General features: G+C 45.8%; 1 protein-coding gene across 6 annotated transcripts in view; it reads right to left on the reverse strand.

Moving 5' to 3' along the window:
- GTF2IRD1 (GTF2I repeat domain containing 1) overlaps window positions 1–16,766 on the reverse strand; it is an 84,310-nt gene that overhangs the window by 62,107 nt on the left and 5,437 nt on the right. Inside the window, exon 1 of one of the 6 annotated variants that reach the window (XM_083587576.1) lies at window positions 12,662–12,846. The exons of 4 other annotated variants lie outside the window; for them this stretch is intronic. In XM_083587576.1, coding sequence (XP_083443702.1) covers window positions 12,662–12,769 — 108 coding nt within the window. In that variant the 5' untranslated portion in view covers window positions 12,770–12,846. Of the gene's footprint in view, window positions 1–10,080; window positions 10,559–12,661; window positions 12,847–16,766 lie in introns of those variants that run through there. One more of the 6 variants, XM_083587578.1, reaches the window with a different exon arrangement.

A 16,766-nucleotide genomic window follows, 5' to 3' on the forward strand; every position in this document is an offset into this window, starting at 1 on the left:
AAGGCTCAGTCAGCCTGCTTATTTAAAGCTCCAGTACAACATTACTGTAGCAACTTTCTAAAACTATCCAATCACTGAATGTCACTTTTGATCCTTCATTTGCATACAAACTATCCAATCACTGAATGTCACTTTCGATCCTTCATTTGCATAACTATCTACAGTATCCCCCTGCTGGCCCAGGGTGAGAACTTCAGTACATAACACCTGAGTGCATCTGGAGGTGCATGCCTGGAGATCATTGGATCTTGACTGTTTTCACACATTAGCAACACGTCCTGTAGAATTCTATCTGCGCTATTTTATCTGCACAATCAGAACAAATTTCAGGAACCAAAAAGCCATATTGAAAAACACGACTTTTGAGCCGTCTGTCCCCCGAACAACAACTAGAATTACATATTGCTAACTGTAACCCTTGCTTAAGGATTTATATATGAGAGTTTCTAACACTTCCTGTGAGGTAGAAAAGGTTGAAAAAATGAGGGAGGGAGGGAGGGAGAGACCCCCAAAGTCATCCAGTGAGTTTGATGGCTTGAGTGAAGATCTGAAACAGAGGCCCCATTTGCACTGTACAGTGGTACCTTGGGTTCCAGACACTTCAGGTTACAGACTCTGCTAACCCAGAAATAGTACCTCGGTTTAAGAACTTTGCTTCAGGATGAGAACAGAAACCACGCAGTGGCGACGCAGCAGGCCCCATTAGCTAAAGTGGTACCTCAGGTTAAGAACTGTTTCAGGTTCAGAACGGACCTCCAGAACGAATTAAGTTCTTAACCCAAGGTACCACTGTACTTTGAAAGCACTATTATACAGTGGTACCTCATGTTCTTAACCTGAAGCACCACTTTAGCTAATGGGCCCTCCCGCTACTGCTGCGCCACCGGAGCCCAATTTCTTTTCTCATCCTGAAGCAAAGTTCTTAACCTGAAGCACTATTTCTGGGTTAGCGGAGTCTGTAACCTGAAGCATATGTAACCTGAAGCGTATGTAACCTGAGGTACCACTGTACAACATTAACTGTTTGTGGCTTCCTCTAAGGCATCATGGGAACTGTAGTTCGTTAAGGGTGCTTAGGATTGTTAGGAGACCCTCTTTCCACTTCACAGAGCTACAATTCCCAGGGTGGTTTAACAACCTCTCTTCAGAGGGAGCTGTGGGAATTGTAGCTCTTGGGAGGGGGATAGGCAGGGCCTGCTAACAGCTCTCTGCAGCCTTGGGAAAGAAACCACACCTCCCAGGATTCTTGTACGGAAGCCATGGCTGAATGAAGCGGTTTCATGGTGCTTTAAATGTACAGTGTAGTTGGAGCCTAAGGCTCGCCTTCAGCTATGAGTCAGACCACAGAACAATCCCTAACGACTCGAGGAAGCCGCTTTACACCAGCTCAGACATTCTGGCTGCCTAACTCAGTATTGTCCACTCCCAACCGTCAGAGGCTCTCCAGAGTCCCGTTTCCATCACCCGCTCCCTAATCCTTTTTAATCTGGAGATGCAAGGGATTAAACCTGGGACCTTCTGCATGAAAAACATGTGCTCTACCACTGATCTGTGGATTACTTATTACTAGCAGCTTCATACCTGCTGGCGTTGCTCAGGAATTCAAAAAATCAGTGCAGTTTTGAACCCAGTGGCTAAAGACCAGTGGTTACAGTCCACCATACTGATTCAAATTGCCATCTGACTGTATCCAGCCATGAAAATCTGTCCCATGGACTCAGGAACCGTCATGGAAAAGTTGGTTAAAATCAGTGCAAGTCTGAAAGGTTCGATCTGTGAGGCTCGGTGTCAGGAGACCTTGTGGTGGTTTAATAATAATAATAATAATAATTTTTATTAATACCCTGCCCTCCCCAGCCAAGGCCGGGCTCAGAGCAGCTTACAAGCAATAATAAAAACAAGTTGAATGATTACAACTTAAAAACAAAATTAAAATACAACATTAAAATATTGAAACATTAAAATATTAAAATGTAGCCTCCTTGCAGGAGGAGAAGGAAAAGAAAAAAGAAAGAATGGGAGGGAATCAAATTGGCTCCAAGCCAAAGGCCAGGCGGAACAACTCTGTCTTACAGGCCCTGCGGAAAGAAATCAGATCCTGCAGGGCCCTGGTCTCATGAGGCAGAGCGTTCCACCAGGCCGGAGCCAGAATTGAAAAGGCCCTGGCTCTGGTTGAAGCTAATCTAACTTCCTTAGGGCCCGGGACCACTAGGGTGTTGCTATTTATGGACCTTGAGGCTCTCCGTGGGGCATACTGGGTGAGGCGGTCCCGTAGGTACGTGGGTCCTAGGCCATGAAGGGCTTTAAAGGTCAAAAACAGCACCTTAAATCTGACCCTGTACTCCACCGGGAGCCAGTGCAGCTGGAAAAGCACTGGATGAATATGCTCCCATGGCAGAGACCCCGTGAGGAGCCTCGCTGCAGCATTCTGCACCCGCTGGAGTTTCTGGGACAGCTTCAAGGGCAGCCCCGTGTAGAGCGAATTACAGTAGTCAAGCCTGGAGATGACCATCGCATGGATCACTGTGGCCAGGTCAGGGCCGGAAAGGTTTGTGGATGAAAGCAAGGCTCTGTGAAAGAGCTTGGTTGAAGTGCAATAATACTGCTTCCAGTTGTTGGCAGTAAGGGGATTTTTCCTTGACGTTGCCATGTCATTAAGTCCGCACATCAGAGCAACTCCTCTGCTCCTGAGACCTGTCCATGGTTCTGAAGGACCCAGATCTGACCACCTTTGGTGCTCTGATTCAATGTTCTCAGTCCCTCTAACTTGCTGGTTCCTGCTCTCTCCCGCTCTCTCTGATCCAGACCCCTCTATGGGTTTAGCCTCATCAGGATTTATCAATCGGAAGGTCAAGGAGCATATCCCAAGATTCTTTGGGGGAAACTTAAAAGTGGTATGATTTGAATGTATGGGGCGGATGGGGCCTCAGTGACAGAGCAAGTCCTTTCCATGCAAAGCCTCCTATGCTCAATCCCCGGCTGGGAAAGACTTCTGTCCGAATCCCTGACGAGCAGCTGCCAGCCAGTGTTGACAGTACTGGGCTAGATGGACCAATGTCCTGACTCCAGTGGAAGGCAGCACCCTATGCTGCTACGTGCTGGAGACTGAGGCCAGGAAATAGAGGCTGTGCCTAGCAAACGGACAGCTGGAGCATATGCTGTTTGCAGATGAATATTTGGTGTACGGAATACTAATTACCTGAGCATCTCAAGATCCACAGCTAAACGGTGGGTTTTGCACCACAGACCCTCCAAATGTCCCGATTTTTCAGGGACAGTCCTAGATTTACAGTAGCCATCCCAGTTTCTCATTTGATCCTGGAATGTCCTGCTTTTCCTTAGGACATCCCTATTTTCATGGGAGAAATGTTGGAGGATATGGAGTTATGCGACCCCCGAGCCAAGGAGATAAGTAACTATACAACCTTGAGAAGACATCTGAATGCAGCCCTGTATAGGGACGTTTATAATGTTTAATGTTTTAGTATGTTTTTATATATGCTGGAAGCCGCCCAGAGTGGCTGGGGCAACCCAGTCAGATGGGTGGGGGTATAATAATAAGACTTATTATTATGGAATAGGGTGTCCCTATTTTCATCAGAGAAATGTTGGAAGGTATGTCACCAACTTACAGACTTTCAAAAAGGGGATTTAATTCAATGGGATAAAGGCTCTCAGCTGCACCAGCCTTAATGCTTGCTTACGACCCGCAGAACCAGCAGTAGTAATGGTTCTAATATCCCTGGGGAAGGTAAATCAGGAGAGGACTTTTGCTCTCGAGTCCTGCTTGTGAGCTTCCCAGAGGCATCTGGCTGGTTGCTCTGGAATATAGGATGCCAGACTAGATGGGCCTTGGCCTGATCCTGCAGCCATGCACTTCTTGCTCCTCCTTCCCTTCCTTCATTCCTACTAGGGAAAGCGGGGGAGACGAAACCTCCTCTTCAGACAACAAGGAATTTGGTACGCCAGCAAACGCTCCCTAATCTCCTCCCCGCAACTCTTAAAAGGCTTCCCGTTTTCCACGGCGCTCAAATCTTATCACGTCTTATTTGCATATTGCATAAATATTTATTTGCTTCTAATCCTGCAAACAAAACTTGCCTTCAGGGTGGTGGGGGAAGGAATGAAAATGATATTTTTTAAAAAAGAAGAAGAAGAAGTAGCAGCAGCGACTCTTAATCAGAAACGGCAGCCTTCGGGAAGCTGGAAACAAAAATGGCATGGCGGGCTTTACCAGAGGAAGGAGATGGTTGTTGCCACCAGAGCAGGACTTTCAGGCAGCTGTCTAGGCACCTCCTAAGAAGAACAAGCAGGAGACTATTCCATAGCTAGGGAGCCACCACTAAGAAGGCCCTCTCTCCCTGGTGGCCTACTCCCACTGTTGAAGGCTACTAAATTTAATGGACTGATTGACACGACTGTTCTAAAATTATTCAGGGTGTGGTCAGAGATAAAGTTTTTCTTCCTATCTCCTTTTACTAGAAACTGACGGGTAAAAGCTTCAGGGCACGCACAAGAAAGCACTTCATCATTCAAGGAGTAATGAGTATCTGCTGAAAGATGTGGTCGTTGGAAGTGCAATAGCAGGGATCGTTCAGTTTGCAGATCAAGGGTTAATTCTGTTGGTGCTAACGTCAACTAGCCTGGGGTGGGGCAGGTGGTGTTGCTTAGCAACCAGGCAGAGTGGCATGATCTTTGCTGAGGTGGCACATGCTCCGATTGGCTGTGTCGTTCTGAGGGAGATTTCCTCTGTATGTTTGGTTGAATGTCTCCTCACTATGTACAAAGCCCGAAGTAAGAAAGATAAAACCTCCCTGTCCCTTTCTCTTCACATTATATGATGTTTCTGTTCAAGTTTTTTCAGTAAAGTGTTGTCGGGATTTTTCTTTCTGGACTCCGTTAAGCAGCTTTGCTACTGGGAGTGATGGTTGCCCTTTAGAAGTAATCAGATAAATCTATGGCGAAGGAAAGGTTTATGTATGGCTACTAATGATACCTGTATTAGTAGAGAGTCAGAGGGATCATGCCTCTGAATTTCAGCTGCCAGGGAACAAAAGGGCTATTGCACTCATGTCCTGCTTCCCCCATAGGTAGGAAAACGGGATGCAGGATTAAATGGACCACTGAGCTCATCCGCCACCTCATCGTATGATCTTAGGTCAGCCACTAGCAGGCAGTAACAAAAAATGACGCTCCACAATTTCCCCCCAAGAGGTATCAGGGCAAATGGGATCACCCAGATCTAAAGGCCTCTCCACGTAAATCAAGACTCTGGAGCCTCGCTTGTGACAGTAACCATCAGACGCCACTCTTAATTATATCTTGCCATGGCCCGAAGGATGAAGGGCAAAACACATTTGCCGGTACCTAGACTTCTCCTCCTGTGATCAAAGTGCTTGCGATCGGAAGCAGCGCAAACCCGAAAAAGTGACTCTCGTTTTCTCTCAAAAACAGCTTCTCCTTTTTCTATCAGCAGCACACGGAGACAGAAGATGAGTTGCAAGAGGTGAGGGGGATCTGAGAAAGTCACGCAGGAAATCAGAAGCAGTATTTGCTGCCAAGCCATTTCCCGGCCGAAGATGACTGCAAGGAAGAAATCTCCAGGAACGGTACCAAAAGGAGGATGGAGATGAGAAAGCTTTGCATGCTGCTATTTTTTGAATCAAAGAGCAAATTCTGGAAGAACAGCCTTATTTATTCCTTCTCCTGTCTGTAGTACCTGCACCTCTCAGGAGAGGAACCACATAAACATATGCATACACCTCCACCTGACAGCTTCTTGTCAGAAACTCTCTTCTGTTGAGCCAGTCTAGCTCAGTATTATCTGCACAGAGTAACTGGCAGTAATTTCCCAAGGTTTCAAGAAAGGGGTGCAATTCAGATGTGGAGGTTACCGTGTTAAGTTTTCCTGGTTGCAGCGGTGGCTCCCCTGTCCATTTTCTAATGCTCCTTTCGCACTGCATTCCCTGTTTGTTGTGTTATAGAACTGTGGCTTTTTGATCAATATAGCACCATGTCATGCTAAATTTCACATGCACCCTGGGCGTGGAGTGGCACGACAACAAGCGCCAGTGGACATGCTGCCTCCTTTAATGCTTCTGCTCCCCCATGATTCAGCCATGGAAATGTTGGTAAATAACTACACTGGAATATTTCCCCAAATTTTGCTAGACAGCATTCTCCATGAAGACCACAGGCAAAAAAACTCTCGTGATTTTCCAGGGAGTTGCAAGCAGTGTTAGAAACTCAGGTATATAAGCTAATTGCCAAACGGCGCCTTAAACCTAGGTTACGGTTGCCACAATGGAATGTCTAGGCACCTTTTTTTTGCAATTGATTTCAATAATAATAATAATAATAATAATAATAATTCATTTCTATACAGCTTTATAGTCTAAAGAAAAGCATCTCAAAGCACTTTACAATGCATTGAAACATCAAATAAAACAGTCCAGGATAAAAGAAATGAAAGCTTCAAGAAAAATCCTTCTCTAAATGACATTTTGCTTTCTCCATATTTATTCCTGCCAGTGCTGCTGCCAGTCAGTGTAGGCAATGCTGAAAGAGATGGACCATTGATCTGATTGGCTGTAAGCCTGTTACCTCTATTCCTCTTCCATAGACAGTGGGAGGGAGGCCTTGGAAGCTGCCAACAACCCTTAGCATCTGAACAGCAGACCAAGTAAGTAAACAGATCACTTGATCACGATCTTTCTAACGATGCTGAGAAGGATAGCATTTCTCTTTAAAGCATTCCAACTATTTTTAGGGAGCATCCATATATATTTTATGCAATTCAGTGTCCTCGGCTGCCCTGGGCAACGTACATGGACATCCAATTCCTTCCTCTGCAATTTCACTTCTATCGGCTGCCTGGGCACGTAACACTAAGCCATGGTTTGCTTTAACAATGCTTGGCTGAACAAACCAGGTTCATTCTCACAGACGGGCCAAGTAACCCTGGCTTGTTCCACTCAACATTGGCTCCATTTTCAGTCTACTTTTACCTTGCCCCTCTGTAGCAGGGTGAGCCTCTGGGGCAGGGCTCTGAAACAAGCCAGGGTTGTGGATTGGATGCAGTGGGAGAGCACGGAGAGCCAAGATTCGTAATCCAAACAAACCATAGTTAGCTGGCCTGGGTGGTTTTGGGTGTACAAACCATAGTTAAGCCAACCATGGTGTAGTGTTATGTGTGAACCTGACCATGTAGTTGCGGTAGTTAAGAAGGTATATTTGATACGCCACAACAGAGGGGCTATCGCTGGTAAACAGGGACAACAAACAGGGGAATAAATATAGATGATTACGGTGACATATCGTCAACTGATAGCCATTCCCCAATCCCTGCAATGGCAGTCACTGTTTTAAGATTCTGCCATTCTTTTTCTGTCTTAGGCTGAACTTCTAAAGCAGGAGGACAGGATTGGGAGGGACGGACCATATTTGGCTTTGGGCAAATTGCTTGTTTTGATTCCCCCTAGCAGCATCTTTCTTTATTCATTTTCAAAATGGTTCCTTTTGTCTCTAATTTAGCGGTTTGAGAATTGTGCTCCTGGAACGGAGGAAAGGGGAGGGAAAGGAAAACTCCTTTGCTTTGATGTTTGTAATTCATTAACGATATTGGTGCTTCTCGAAACATCACTGTCTTGTTCCCCGTGGGAATGACACCTGCATAAATGCAACCCTCTCAGCAGAGATGCTTACGGACCACTTCACGATGAAAGCTGACTTGGGCAATACCCAAACTGACTCTGAAGGCAAGCAATGTAAACATATATGGAGCTTGTCAAAAGCAGAGTGGGACGGGAGGGGGGCAGCGGGGTAGATAAATAATAGGGCCTTTTCTTTTCTTTTGCATCATTAGTGCAGGAAAAGGGTTGTACAGTGGTACCTTGGTTGTCAAACTTAATCCATTCCGGGAGTCTGTCCGACTTCTGGAACTGTTCGAAAACCAAGGCACGGCTTCCGATTGGCTGCAGGAGCTTCCTGCGCTCAATCGGAAGCCAGGGAAGCCGCGTCGGACATTCGGCTTCCAAAAAACGTTCACAAACCAGAACACTTACTTCCGGGCTTGCGGCGTTCGGGAGGCATTTTGTTCGGGAGCCAAGCCATTTGACAACCAAGGTACCTTTGTACTTTTAATTTTTTTTGCAAAGCTTTAGGAGCTGCAGTGGCCATAATGAATGAAAAATCGATAGGCTCTTACATTTTATCTACCCATTACATAGAACGAGGTGTTAGTCTTAGCCCTATTTAGACATTAAGATTGCAGGCGGGGGAGGGAGGGAGGGAGGGAGGGAGGGAGGGAGGGAGGGAGGGAGAGATGCATGCTGTCCACATACTAAGGGCATGATGGCACAAGGTTCCAGCTCAGGAAAACAGCAATGTATTTCCCAGAGATGCAAATCTGCAGGTATGTCCACAGATATTGCAGGAATGCAAGCAAGGGTGGAGAGCAGCACAGTTTGCCCTGTTCTCCCTTTAAAAAGGTAAAGGGGTGAAGGGACCCCTGACCGTTAGGTCCAGTCGTGGCCAACTCTGGGGTTGTGGTGCTCATCTCGCTTTATTGGCTGAGGGAGCCGGCGTACAGCTTCCGGGTCATGTGGCCAGCATGACTAAGCTGCTTCTGGCAAACCAGAGCAGCGCACGGAAACGCCGTTTACCTTCCCGCCAGAGTGGTACCTATTTATCTACTTGCACTTTGACGTGCTTTCAAACTGCTAGGTTGGCAGGAGCAGGGACCGAGCAATGGGAGCTCACCCCGTCACGGGGATTCGAACCGCCGACCTTCTGATCAGCAAGTCCTAGGCTCTGTGGTTTAACCCACAGCGCCACCCACATCCCCTGTTCTCTCTTTACATGAGGTTAATTGCATGGATCAAGACCATCTGAATAGGGCTACTGAGTTAGCAGAATTCAGAACTCCGTCACTTTAGATTTGGAAGTGGGTGAATGAGTTTGATTTTCCCAGTCGTTCCTTGCATAAAAGTCCAGTCCAGATTCATGTAGGGTTTACTCCTTAGCCCTTTCTTCTCCCGAAGATGTCCCGCAAGGCAGTGGATACGCATTCTTCCCTGGGGTTTACTCCCAAAGCCTTTCTCATGAATGGGTATAGCCGCAAGGCAGCAGAGGTTTAGGATCAGAGCCGTGTTCGAAATTAGCCAGGCACTTTTTGCACCTGGCTATCTGTGGGATGTAATCCACTGGGAGCAGTCAAATACAACATTCCTTGTTTTCCTAGAGTGGACGTGCAAGGGGATGTTGGTCTACTTCCTGTTACACCTGGCTGGAGCATCCTTCCTTGCATGTGACTAGTGGGTGGGCGTGACCTTTCCAGATCTGGTAAAAGGCCAAGGCATGCTGCCATGCTCGCTCGCTCTCTTTTCCATCTTCCTTTCCTCCTGCGAACTTCCTGAACTGCTGGCTGCCAGCCACGCAGTACCCCAGATCATCTCCCTTATGGGGTAAACCTCTTTGTATATGTTTGTAACTTTAAGCCTAAAAGCCTGCCTTCAGGGATCACACTGTGCTCTGCCTGATTGTGAGTAAACTTGCTTTTTATTGCTTATGAATAAGACTGTGGTGTCTTTATTCTTTTATAGGAGGGATTCAAGGGGTCTTACCAGGAAAATATTAGAACACAATTCAATCTGGACAAGTCTGCAACCAGTTTTCTGCTGTGTAAAGGGGAATGCACTCTGCTAAGTAACAGAACTTGCTAGTGCAAGTTAGGAAGGATATTAATAAACAATATATCCTCTCCTGCCACCCTGAACATTCCCACACTATCAGACACTTGCGACCAAGTGAAGATGCCTGGGTACCAGGATGGTGCCTCAAATTTCCACCGTCTGGAGGTGCATGCCTGCGGATCATTGGATCTGGACTGCTTTCACACATTGTAGAATTCTATCCGTTCTATTTTATCTGCACCATAAGCATGAATTTCTGATTCATTCAAAACGCTTTTTCTGTGCAGCCTGAGCAGGAGCAGTCAACAATGTCAGAGCTAATTGTTCTAGCTTGTCTTCACGTACTCCACCCCACTGCCCTGCTCACAGTTGTGAAGAATATTCTTACCTTATGAATGTTCTGTGTCACCATTAAGAAAAAGAGGTCGGAATAGGCCAATATATATGCGGACTGTCCCTTGATCAAGTGACTTTTCTTCTTTAAGTTCTCAAAGTTCTTGACCTAGCTGAAGGTTCTCATCTGAACAACCAGAAGCTTAACTGGTAATCAATCACAGTCCGTGCATCATTTGAAAAAAAATAAGACTTTGGAGCCATCTTGCCCCCAAATGGCAACCAGACATTCAATTTTGGTGACTTGGTTAAAAAAGCCGTTTGGTGCGTCGCTTATATTATGTGAGTTTCTAACACTGGATCAGAGTTCTCTTTCCCAATATGCAGCAGCTAAAAGCAATACTGGATCACAAAGATTCCTGCATTGCAGGGGTTTGGACTACTGGAGGATCCTTGGAGGATCCCTTCCAGCTCTGTGGTTCTAGGATTCCATGAAAGAAAGAAGCAAGAAAACAACCGATGATCATCAACCATCTTAACAACACAAAGAGCGGGAAAGGCGAGTCTGTTGTAAGAGGAGTGTTGGTGAATCATGAGCATAAAAAGGTAAAGGTAAAGGGACCCCTGACCATGAGGTCCAGTCGTGGCCGACTGGGATTGCGGCACTCATCTCACTTTATTGGCCGAGGGAGCAGGCGTACAGCTTCTGGGTCATGTGGCCAGCATGACTAAGCCGCTTCTGGCGAACCAGAGCAGCACACAGAAACGCCGTTTACCTTCCCGCCAGAGTGGTACCTATTTATCTACTTGCACTTTGACGTGCTTTTGAACTGCTAGGTTGGCAGGAGCAGCGACTGAGCAACGGGAGCTCACCCCGTTGTGGGGATTTGAACTGCCGACCTTCTGATCAGCAAGTCCTAGGCTCTGTGGTTTAACCCACAGCGCCAAGCTATGATCATGAGATACTAGCAACTGATTGACAGGTGCATTCTCTATGAAGAGTGACCCTTGCGTGCCAGAAGGAAATGCAGAGAGAAGAAGTGGTTTGGTCAACCGCTCCACACCTAACATGGTTAAAAGCTACAATAAAGCCTGAACAAAAATAACATCTAGTCACACATGTACTTGTATGATAATATGTTCGCACATAAGCAGATCTGTCAGCAAACACGCCTATATATACTTTTTGTCTGAATACAAGGGGTCAACAGTGTGACTTTAAAGCAGGCATAGGCAAACTCGACCCTCCAGATGTTTTGGGACTACAACTCCCATCATCTCTAGCTAACAGGACCAGTGGTCAGGGATGATGTCAGTTGTAGTTCCAAAACATCTGGAGGGCCGAGTTTGCCTATGCCTGCTTTAAAGCTTCAGTAAATGAGCAGTAGGGAAATAAGCAGGTTATGCAAGTGAATTATATACTGAACATTCAGAATTTCCTGTTCATTTTTTAGCCATTTACTGTTTATGGCAAAAATCAATAAACAGGGAAGAGTTATAACAACACACTACAATTAAACAAAAACCAGTCATGTTGCATCATGGTTAACTCACTTCAAAAGCTCCTGAAATCAACCAAGGTTCTGCCCTCCTGATGATTAAACATATCTCATCTCTAAACTAAAAAAAAAAAAAAAAAGTTTTCAAAATATTTGAATGGTCAGTCTATCAAATAATCTTTTCTACTTTTGACCAGTCAAATACCCAGTCCTGAATGAAAAACTCTGGTCCAGATATTACTGGAGAGACCCCGGGGGCACAGGACACAGAGGTATCTCACCTAATGACTCCTACAAAAACCTGGAGCCAGCACTGCAGCCCAGAACTAGTATGGTGTGATGGTTGATGTGTCGGACTGGGGGTGGATCTAAACACAGGGAAAAACCGCTATAAATAAGTCAGAAATTAGATCATTTTAACAAAAGGGGAAAAAATCCCTATGGGAAATTATGTTGTAAAATTTTCCTGCTCTCTGGCACCATCTGGTGTTGCAGGTTCATAGTGCATTCAAATCGCTGTTTCTCTACTAATGTAGCTGAGTCTTAGGAGCTGACAAACCAGGGTTCAAATCCCCATTCAGCCACAAACTTTGCTGGGTTACCTTGGCCCAGTCATGCGCTCGCTCTGTCTCTCTCTGCCTGGCCTACCTCACAGGGTTGTTGTGAGGACCAAATGAGAACTGCATGTGCCATCGTGAGCTCCTTGAAGGAAAGGCGAGATACAAATGTGATGATGATGATAATAATAATAATAATAATAATAATAATAATAATAATAATAAAGGAAAGGGTGGGAAGGAGACGCATTTCCTCTGCCCACCTCGCCGTTGACTGCAGCTTCCTCTGCGCTTCTTTTTTTAAATCAATACAACCTGACACTAATTCTAATGGTTTTAATAAATGTTTAATGCCTCACTCAAAGGCCTCCCGCCTCTCACTCCCCACCGCAAGATTTGTATTAATAGCGTTGGGGCCCGATTTCACCAGGGTTTTTTAAAACTGCTTGGCATAGGTGCTTGTCCTTAAAAACGAGAAACACTCTCCATGGCGGCTTCTCTTCATAAAACTGGTCAGAGAAGCTGTGGCAAGAGGCCAGCAAGGATGGAGAAAGGAGAGGAGGCGAGGGGGGAAACTCACATGAGGTAAAATGAGGCAGAGGGAGAAGACAGACCACTTGAGGCTGCTATGAACAATGTCTACGATCCAGAAGCAGGCAGGGTGACTGAAAGTCTGCCCCCCAACCATCTTCAAAACAAGCTTTCATCTCCCTTCCACAGCCAGGGCGGACGAGACACAGGAAATCTGGGGTTGGATCCAACCCACAACCCTGAGATGAAGAATCTCATACTCTCCAACATTCCTCAGATGCAAATAGACACATTTCTTACTCCCCACCCAACTGACCCTCCTTGACCCCCCATTTTTTTGCACAAAGCATTCAAAAATAAAGAGTCCTTGCGCTCCGCTTCTCCTTTTTTCTCACCCAGCTGCCCAAGGGAAAAGGTCAGCAGCACCCATAAAGAGGCCATGGGATGCTCCTTCTAAGCCGCCGTCGCTCAAGACAAACGCCGGCTTGTCTTCCTCCCAAAACTGGGAGTCCCTTCCATCTCTACACTTCTCCGATTTAACAATCAATTCCTTTTCCCAGGGGGCTCTGGGAACTGTAGCTCTGTGAGCGAAACAGGGATCCTTAACAACTCCCAGCACCCTTTAACAAACTACAGTTCCCAGGATGCTTTGAGAGCAACGTCAGAAACACAGGTATACAGTGGTACCTCTGGTTACGTATTTAATTTGTTCCGGAGATCCGTTCTTAACCTGAAACTGTTCTTAACCTAAAGCACCACTTTAACTAATGGGGCCTCCCACTGCTGCCGTGCCGCCGGAGCACGATTTCTGTTCTCATCCTGCAGCAAAGTTCTTAACCCGAGGTACTATTTCTGGGTTAGCAGAGTCTGTAACCTGAAGCGTATGTAACCTGAAGCGTATGTAACCCGAGGTACCACTGTATAATCTAATCGCCAAATGGCCTAGGTTACGGGTTCCCGCAACAGAATGTCTAGTTGCCTTTTATTTTCTTGCAGTGGTTTATTATAATTATCATTAATAATTTCATTTCTATACTGCTTTATGTTTTAAAGAACAAATCTCAAAGCACATCAAAACATCAACTAAAACAATCCAGAACAGGACAAACACTAGCCTCGTGGAAAATATTTCAGGTCCTTCTAAGAGAGACATTTTACTTCCCCTAGTAACCAACCTGGCATTCAGATATCTCCATGTGGTCGCAATTGGACCCACGCCAGCTGCAAAACGCTCCCGGCGCCTGGATAATTTCTAGCACTTTTGGCGAAGGGTATAGGAAGATGCCTCAGACTGCATGAGACCATCAGTTTACCTAGCTCAGGCATGTCCAAAGTCCGTTTCGGGGGCCTAATCCTGCCCACCAGTCGATTTAATCTGGCCCCCGTGGCAGTATACGTCCTGAGGTAAAATCCGGCCCTCACGCATGTTCACTTCATCAAATCTAGCCCTCTTTGAAAAAAGTTTGGGCACCCCTGACCTAGCTCAATGCGGTGAACCTGTCCACACCTAACAGATCTCAGCACCTGTTAACCTATTACAGTTCCCAGGATGCTTTGGGAGAAGCCATGGCCGTTAAAGTGGTGTAATAGTACTTTAAATCCTCTCTCAGCCTAACCAACCTTGCGAATCTGATTGGGAGGATCAAATGAGCTCAGTACGTGCCCAGCCTTGAGGTCCTTGCAGAAGGGACAGGCCAGCAAGGCAAGAAATAAAAAAATAATCATAGTATTCTACATCTGCCGTCGGAAGGCGCAAGGAAAGAGAAGGAACAGGCTAGCCCTTAACAATAGAAACTCAGCTGCTGTCTACTCAGCCCAGTATCTAGATTAAAATCACACAGAAAACGTTCCATGTGACCCAGATATGATGGCAGGCGTCTACTTTTTCGGCCCCGGAAAATAAGTGGAATTCAAAACCTGTGCCTTATCAGGAAAGGCTTGTGGCGGCCAAAGTGGTTTCAGAATACACCTCGGACTTGGATCAGTATCACCGGCCGTCACTCTAGGCGCTAGATAACAAAAAACGGAGGTCATCCTCAGCCGCCTTCCCGTGCTAAAGCGCCAGGTAACTGGGTGCAGGCCAAACAAGGAGAGAGGGAAATGAGATCAGACGTGGAAACGCAGTTTAAGGGAGAATTTGTGTTCTCTCTCCCCTGTTCCCCCTCACTGTGAGAGCTAGCACACTGCACAGGCTGGATATAGGGAATGTTTGCAGTGATTCACCGCTGGATTAAAAAGGGGGCAGTGTGAGGAGAGGGAGAGAAACAGCTTGAAGTGCAAGTGGTGAGAGGAAACTCACAAAGGAGGCTATATTTGCAAATGCAACATAATGATCCTCCCGCACTAGCAAGGAACTGAGTCTATGGAACTCCCTGCCCATTGATATTAGGCAGGTGCCATCAACACCTGGCAAAAACTTCCTTTGTTCAATTAAACAAGCCTCCCCAGACATGCAATTTCGACACACAATCCAATGTCATTTTGTTTTATAATGTATATATTTAAAATGGCCAATTTTATTTCCAAGGTAGAGGGGATTATTGGTCATTTCGATATACGTATGTTTTATGTAGGGTTTTTTGATGATTAAGCAGTATATAAACCCCATTAGTCAGTAGAAAATGAGACTCTTAAGCTCAGGGTGATGGCTTCAAGCTCCACATTGGGCAAAATATTTCTGCATTGCAGGGGGTTCGACTAGATGACCCCTGAGACCCCTTCCAACTCTTATGATTCTGTGAAATAGGGGGTTGAGGTACACACCATCTAGAAGCTCTCTCTTGTGACAGAGAGGCTGCTCAGGAGCTACTTAAGAACATCAGAGCAACCCTGATGGATCAGAACGAAAAGGTTTGTCTGTTGTTGTTGAATTTATATACTGCCCTATACCAGGTCTCAGGGTGGTTCACAGAATAAAATCAAAACATAAAACCACAAAATAGATAATCAGAATAAAAACAATAACCCCTTTGAAAAAACCATTTTAAAAGGGCATAGGATGCCAGTAAGATCAACCAAAGGCCTGGTTAAAAAGGAATGTTTTTGCCTGGTGCCTAAAGTTGTATAATGAAGGCGCCAGACGAACTTCCCTGGGGAGAGCATTCCACAGACAGGAAGCCACTGCAGAAAAGGCCCTGTTCTCATGTTGCCACCCACGGGACCTCTTGAGGAAGAGGCACACGAAAAAGTGCCTCTAAGATGATCTCAGGGTCTGGGTAGGTTTATTCAGTATGTAGGTATGTATGTGTAAATAAATAGGGACACAAACATTTAGTGGTTTTAACATCTACAAAGGGGGGGAAAGGAATACATCTCCTGCAAACACTCCCTTGAAACAACCTTCTTTAATATATTTATAATAGGGCAGTGGAGGAGAAAGATGTCCTGGCTGGAGGGTAAGGTTTTTGTTTTTGTTTTAACCCACAGCTTCAGAGAGAGAACAAAATTATCCAACTTAAATTGTCAACAGAACCCAAAATCTGGCATCGTGACCCGATCCCGCCAATCTATTTTCTTTCTTTCTTTTTTTAAGTGTGCAGACAACCAAATCTGGCTACAGACTCATACGGCTTGAAGGGGCTCCAAAGGCCATCTAGCCCAACCCATTGCTATGAAGAAATCCCAGCCAGAAAATGCTTGACAGGTAGCCCACACCACCTCAATTTAAAAACCTCCAAGTCCACCACCTTCCGAGGGCTTCCGTTCCACTGCCAAACAGCTCTTAGTGTCAAAAAGCTCTTCCTAATGTTTAGTTGGAACCTCCTTTCTCGTCATCTGAAACCATTGGTTTGGGCCGTTCCCTCCAGGGCAGGAGAAAACAAGCTTGCTCCATCTTCCATGCAATAGCCCTTGAGATATTTGAAGATGGCTAGCCTATCTCCTCTCCGTCTCCTCTTCTCTAGGTTAAACATCCCCAACTCCTTCAACCATTCCTCATCAGGCTTGGCTTCCAGACCCTTGATCAACATCCTACTTAAATTGTGGTGCACAGAATTGGACACAGTATTTCAGGTGTGGTCTGCCCAACGCGGAATAGAGCGGTACTGTGACTTCCCTTGATCTGGACACTATACTTCCATTGATGCAGCCCGGAATAGCATGAGCTTTTTTTGCTGCTGCATCACAGTTGATGACTGTGTTTTTCACCTTACCTT

The sequence above is a fragment of the Podarcis filfolensis genome (assembly GCF_964270895.1).
Source record: "Podarcis filfolensis genome assembly, chromosome: 15".
In the NCBI taxonomy this organism is placed as follows: Eukaryota; Metazoa; Chordata; class Lepidosauria; order Squamata; family Lacertidae; genus Podarcis; species Podarcis filfolensis.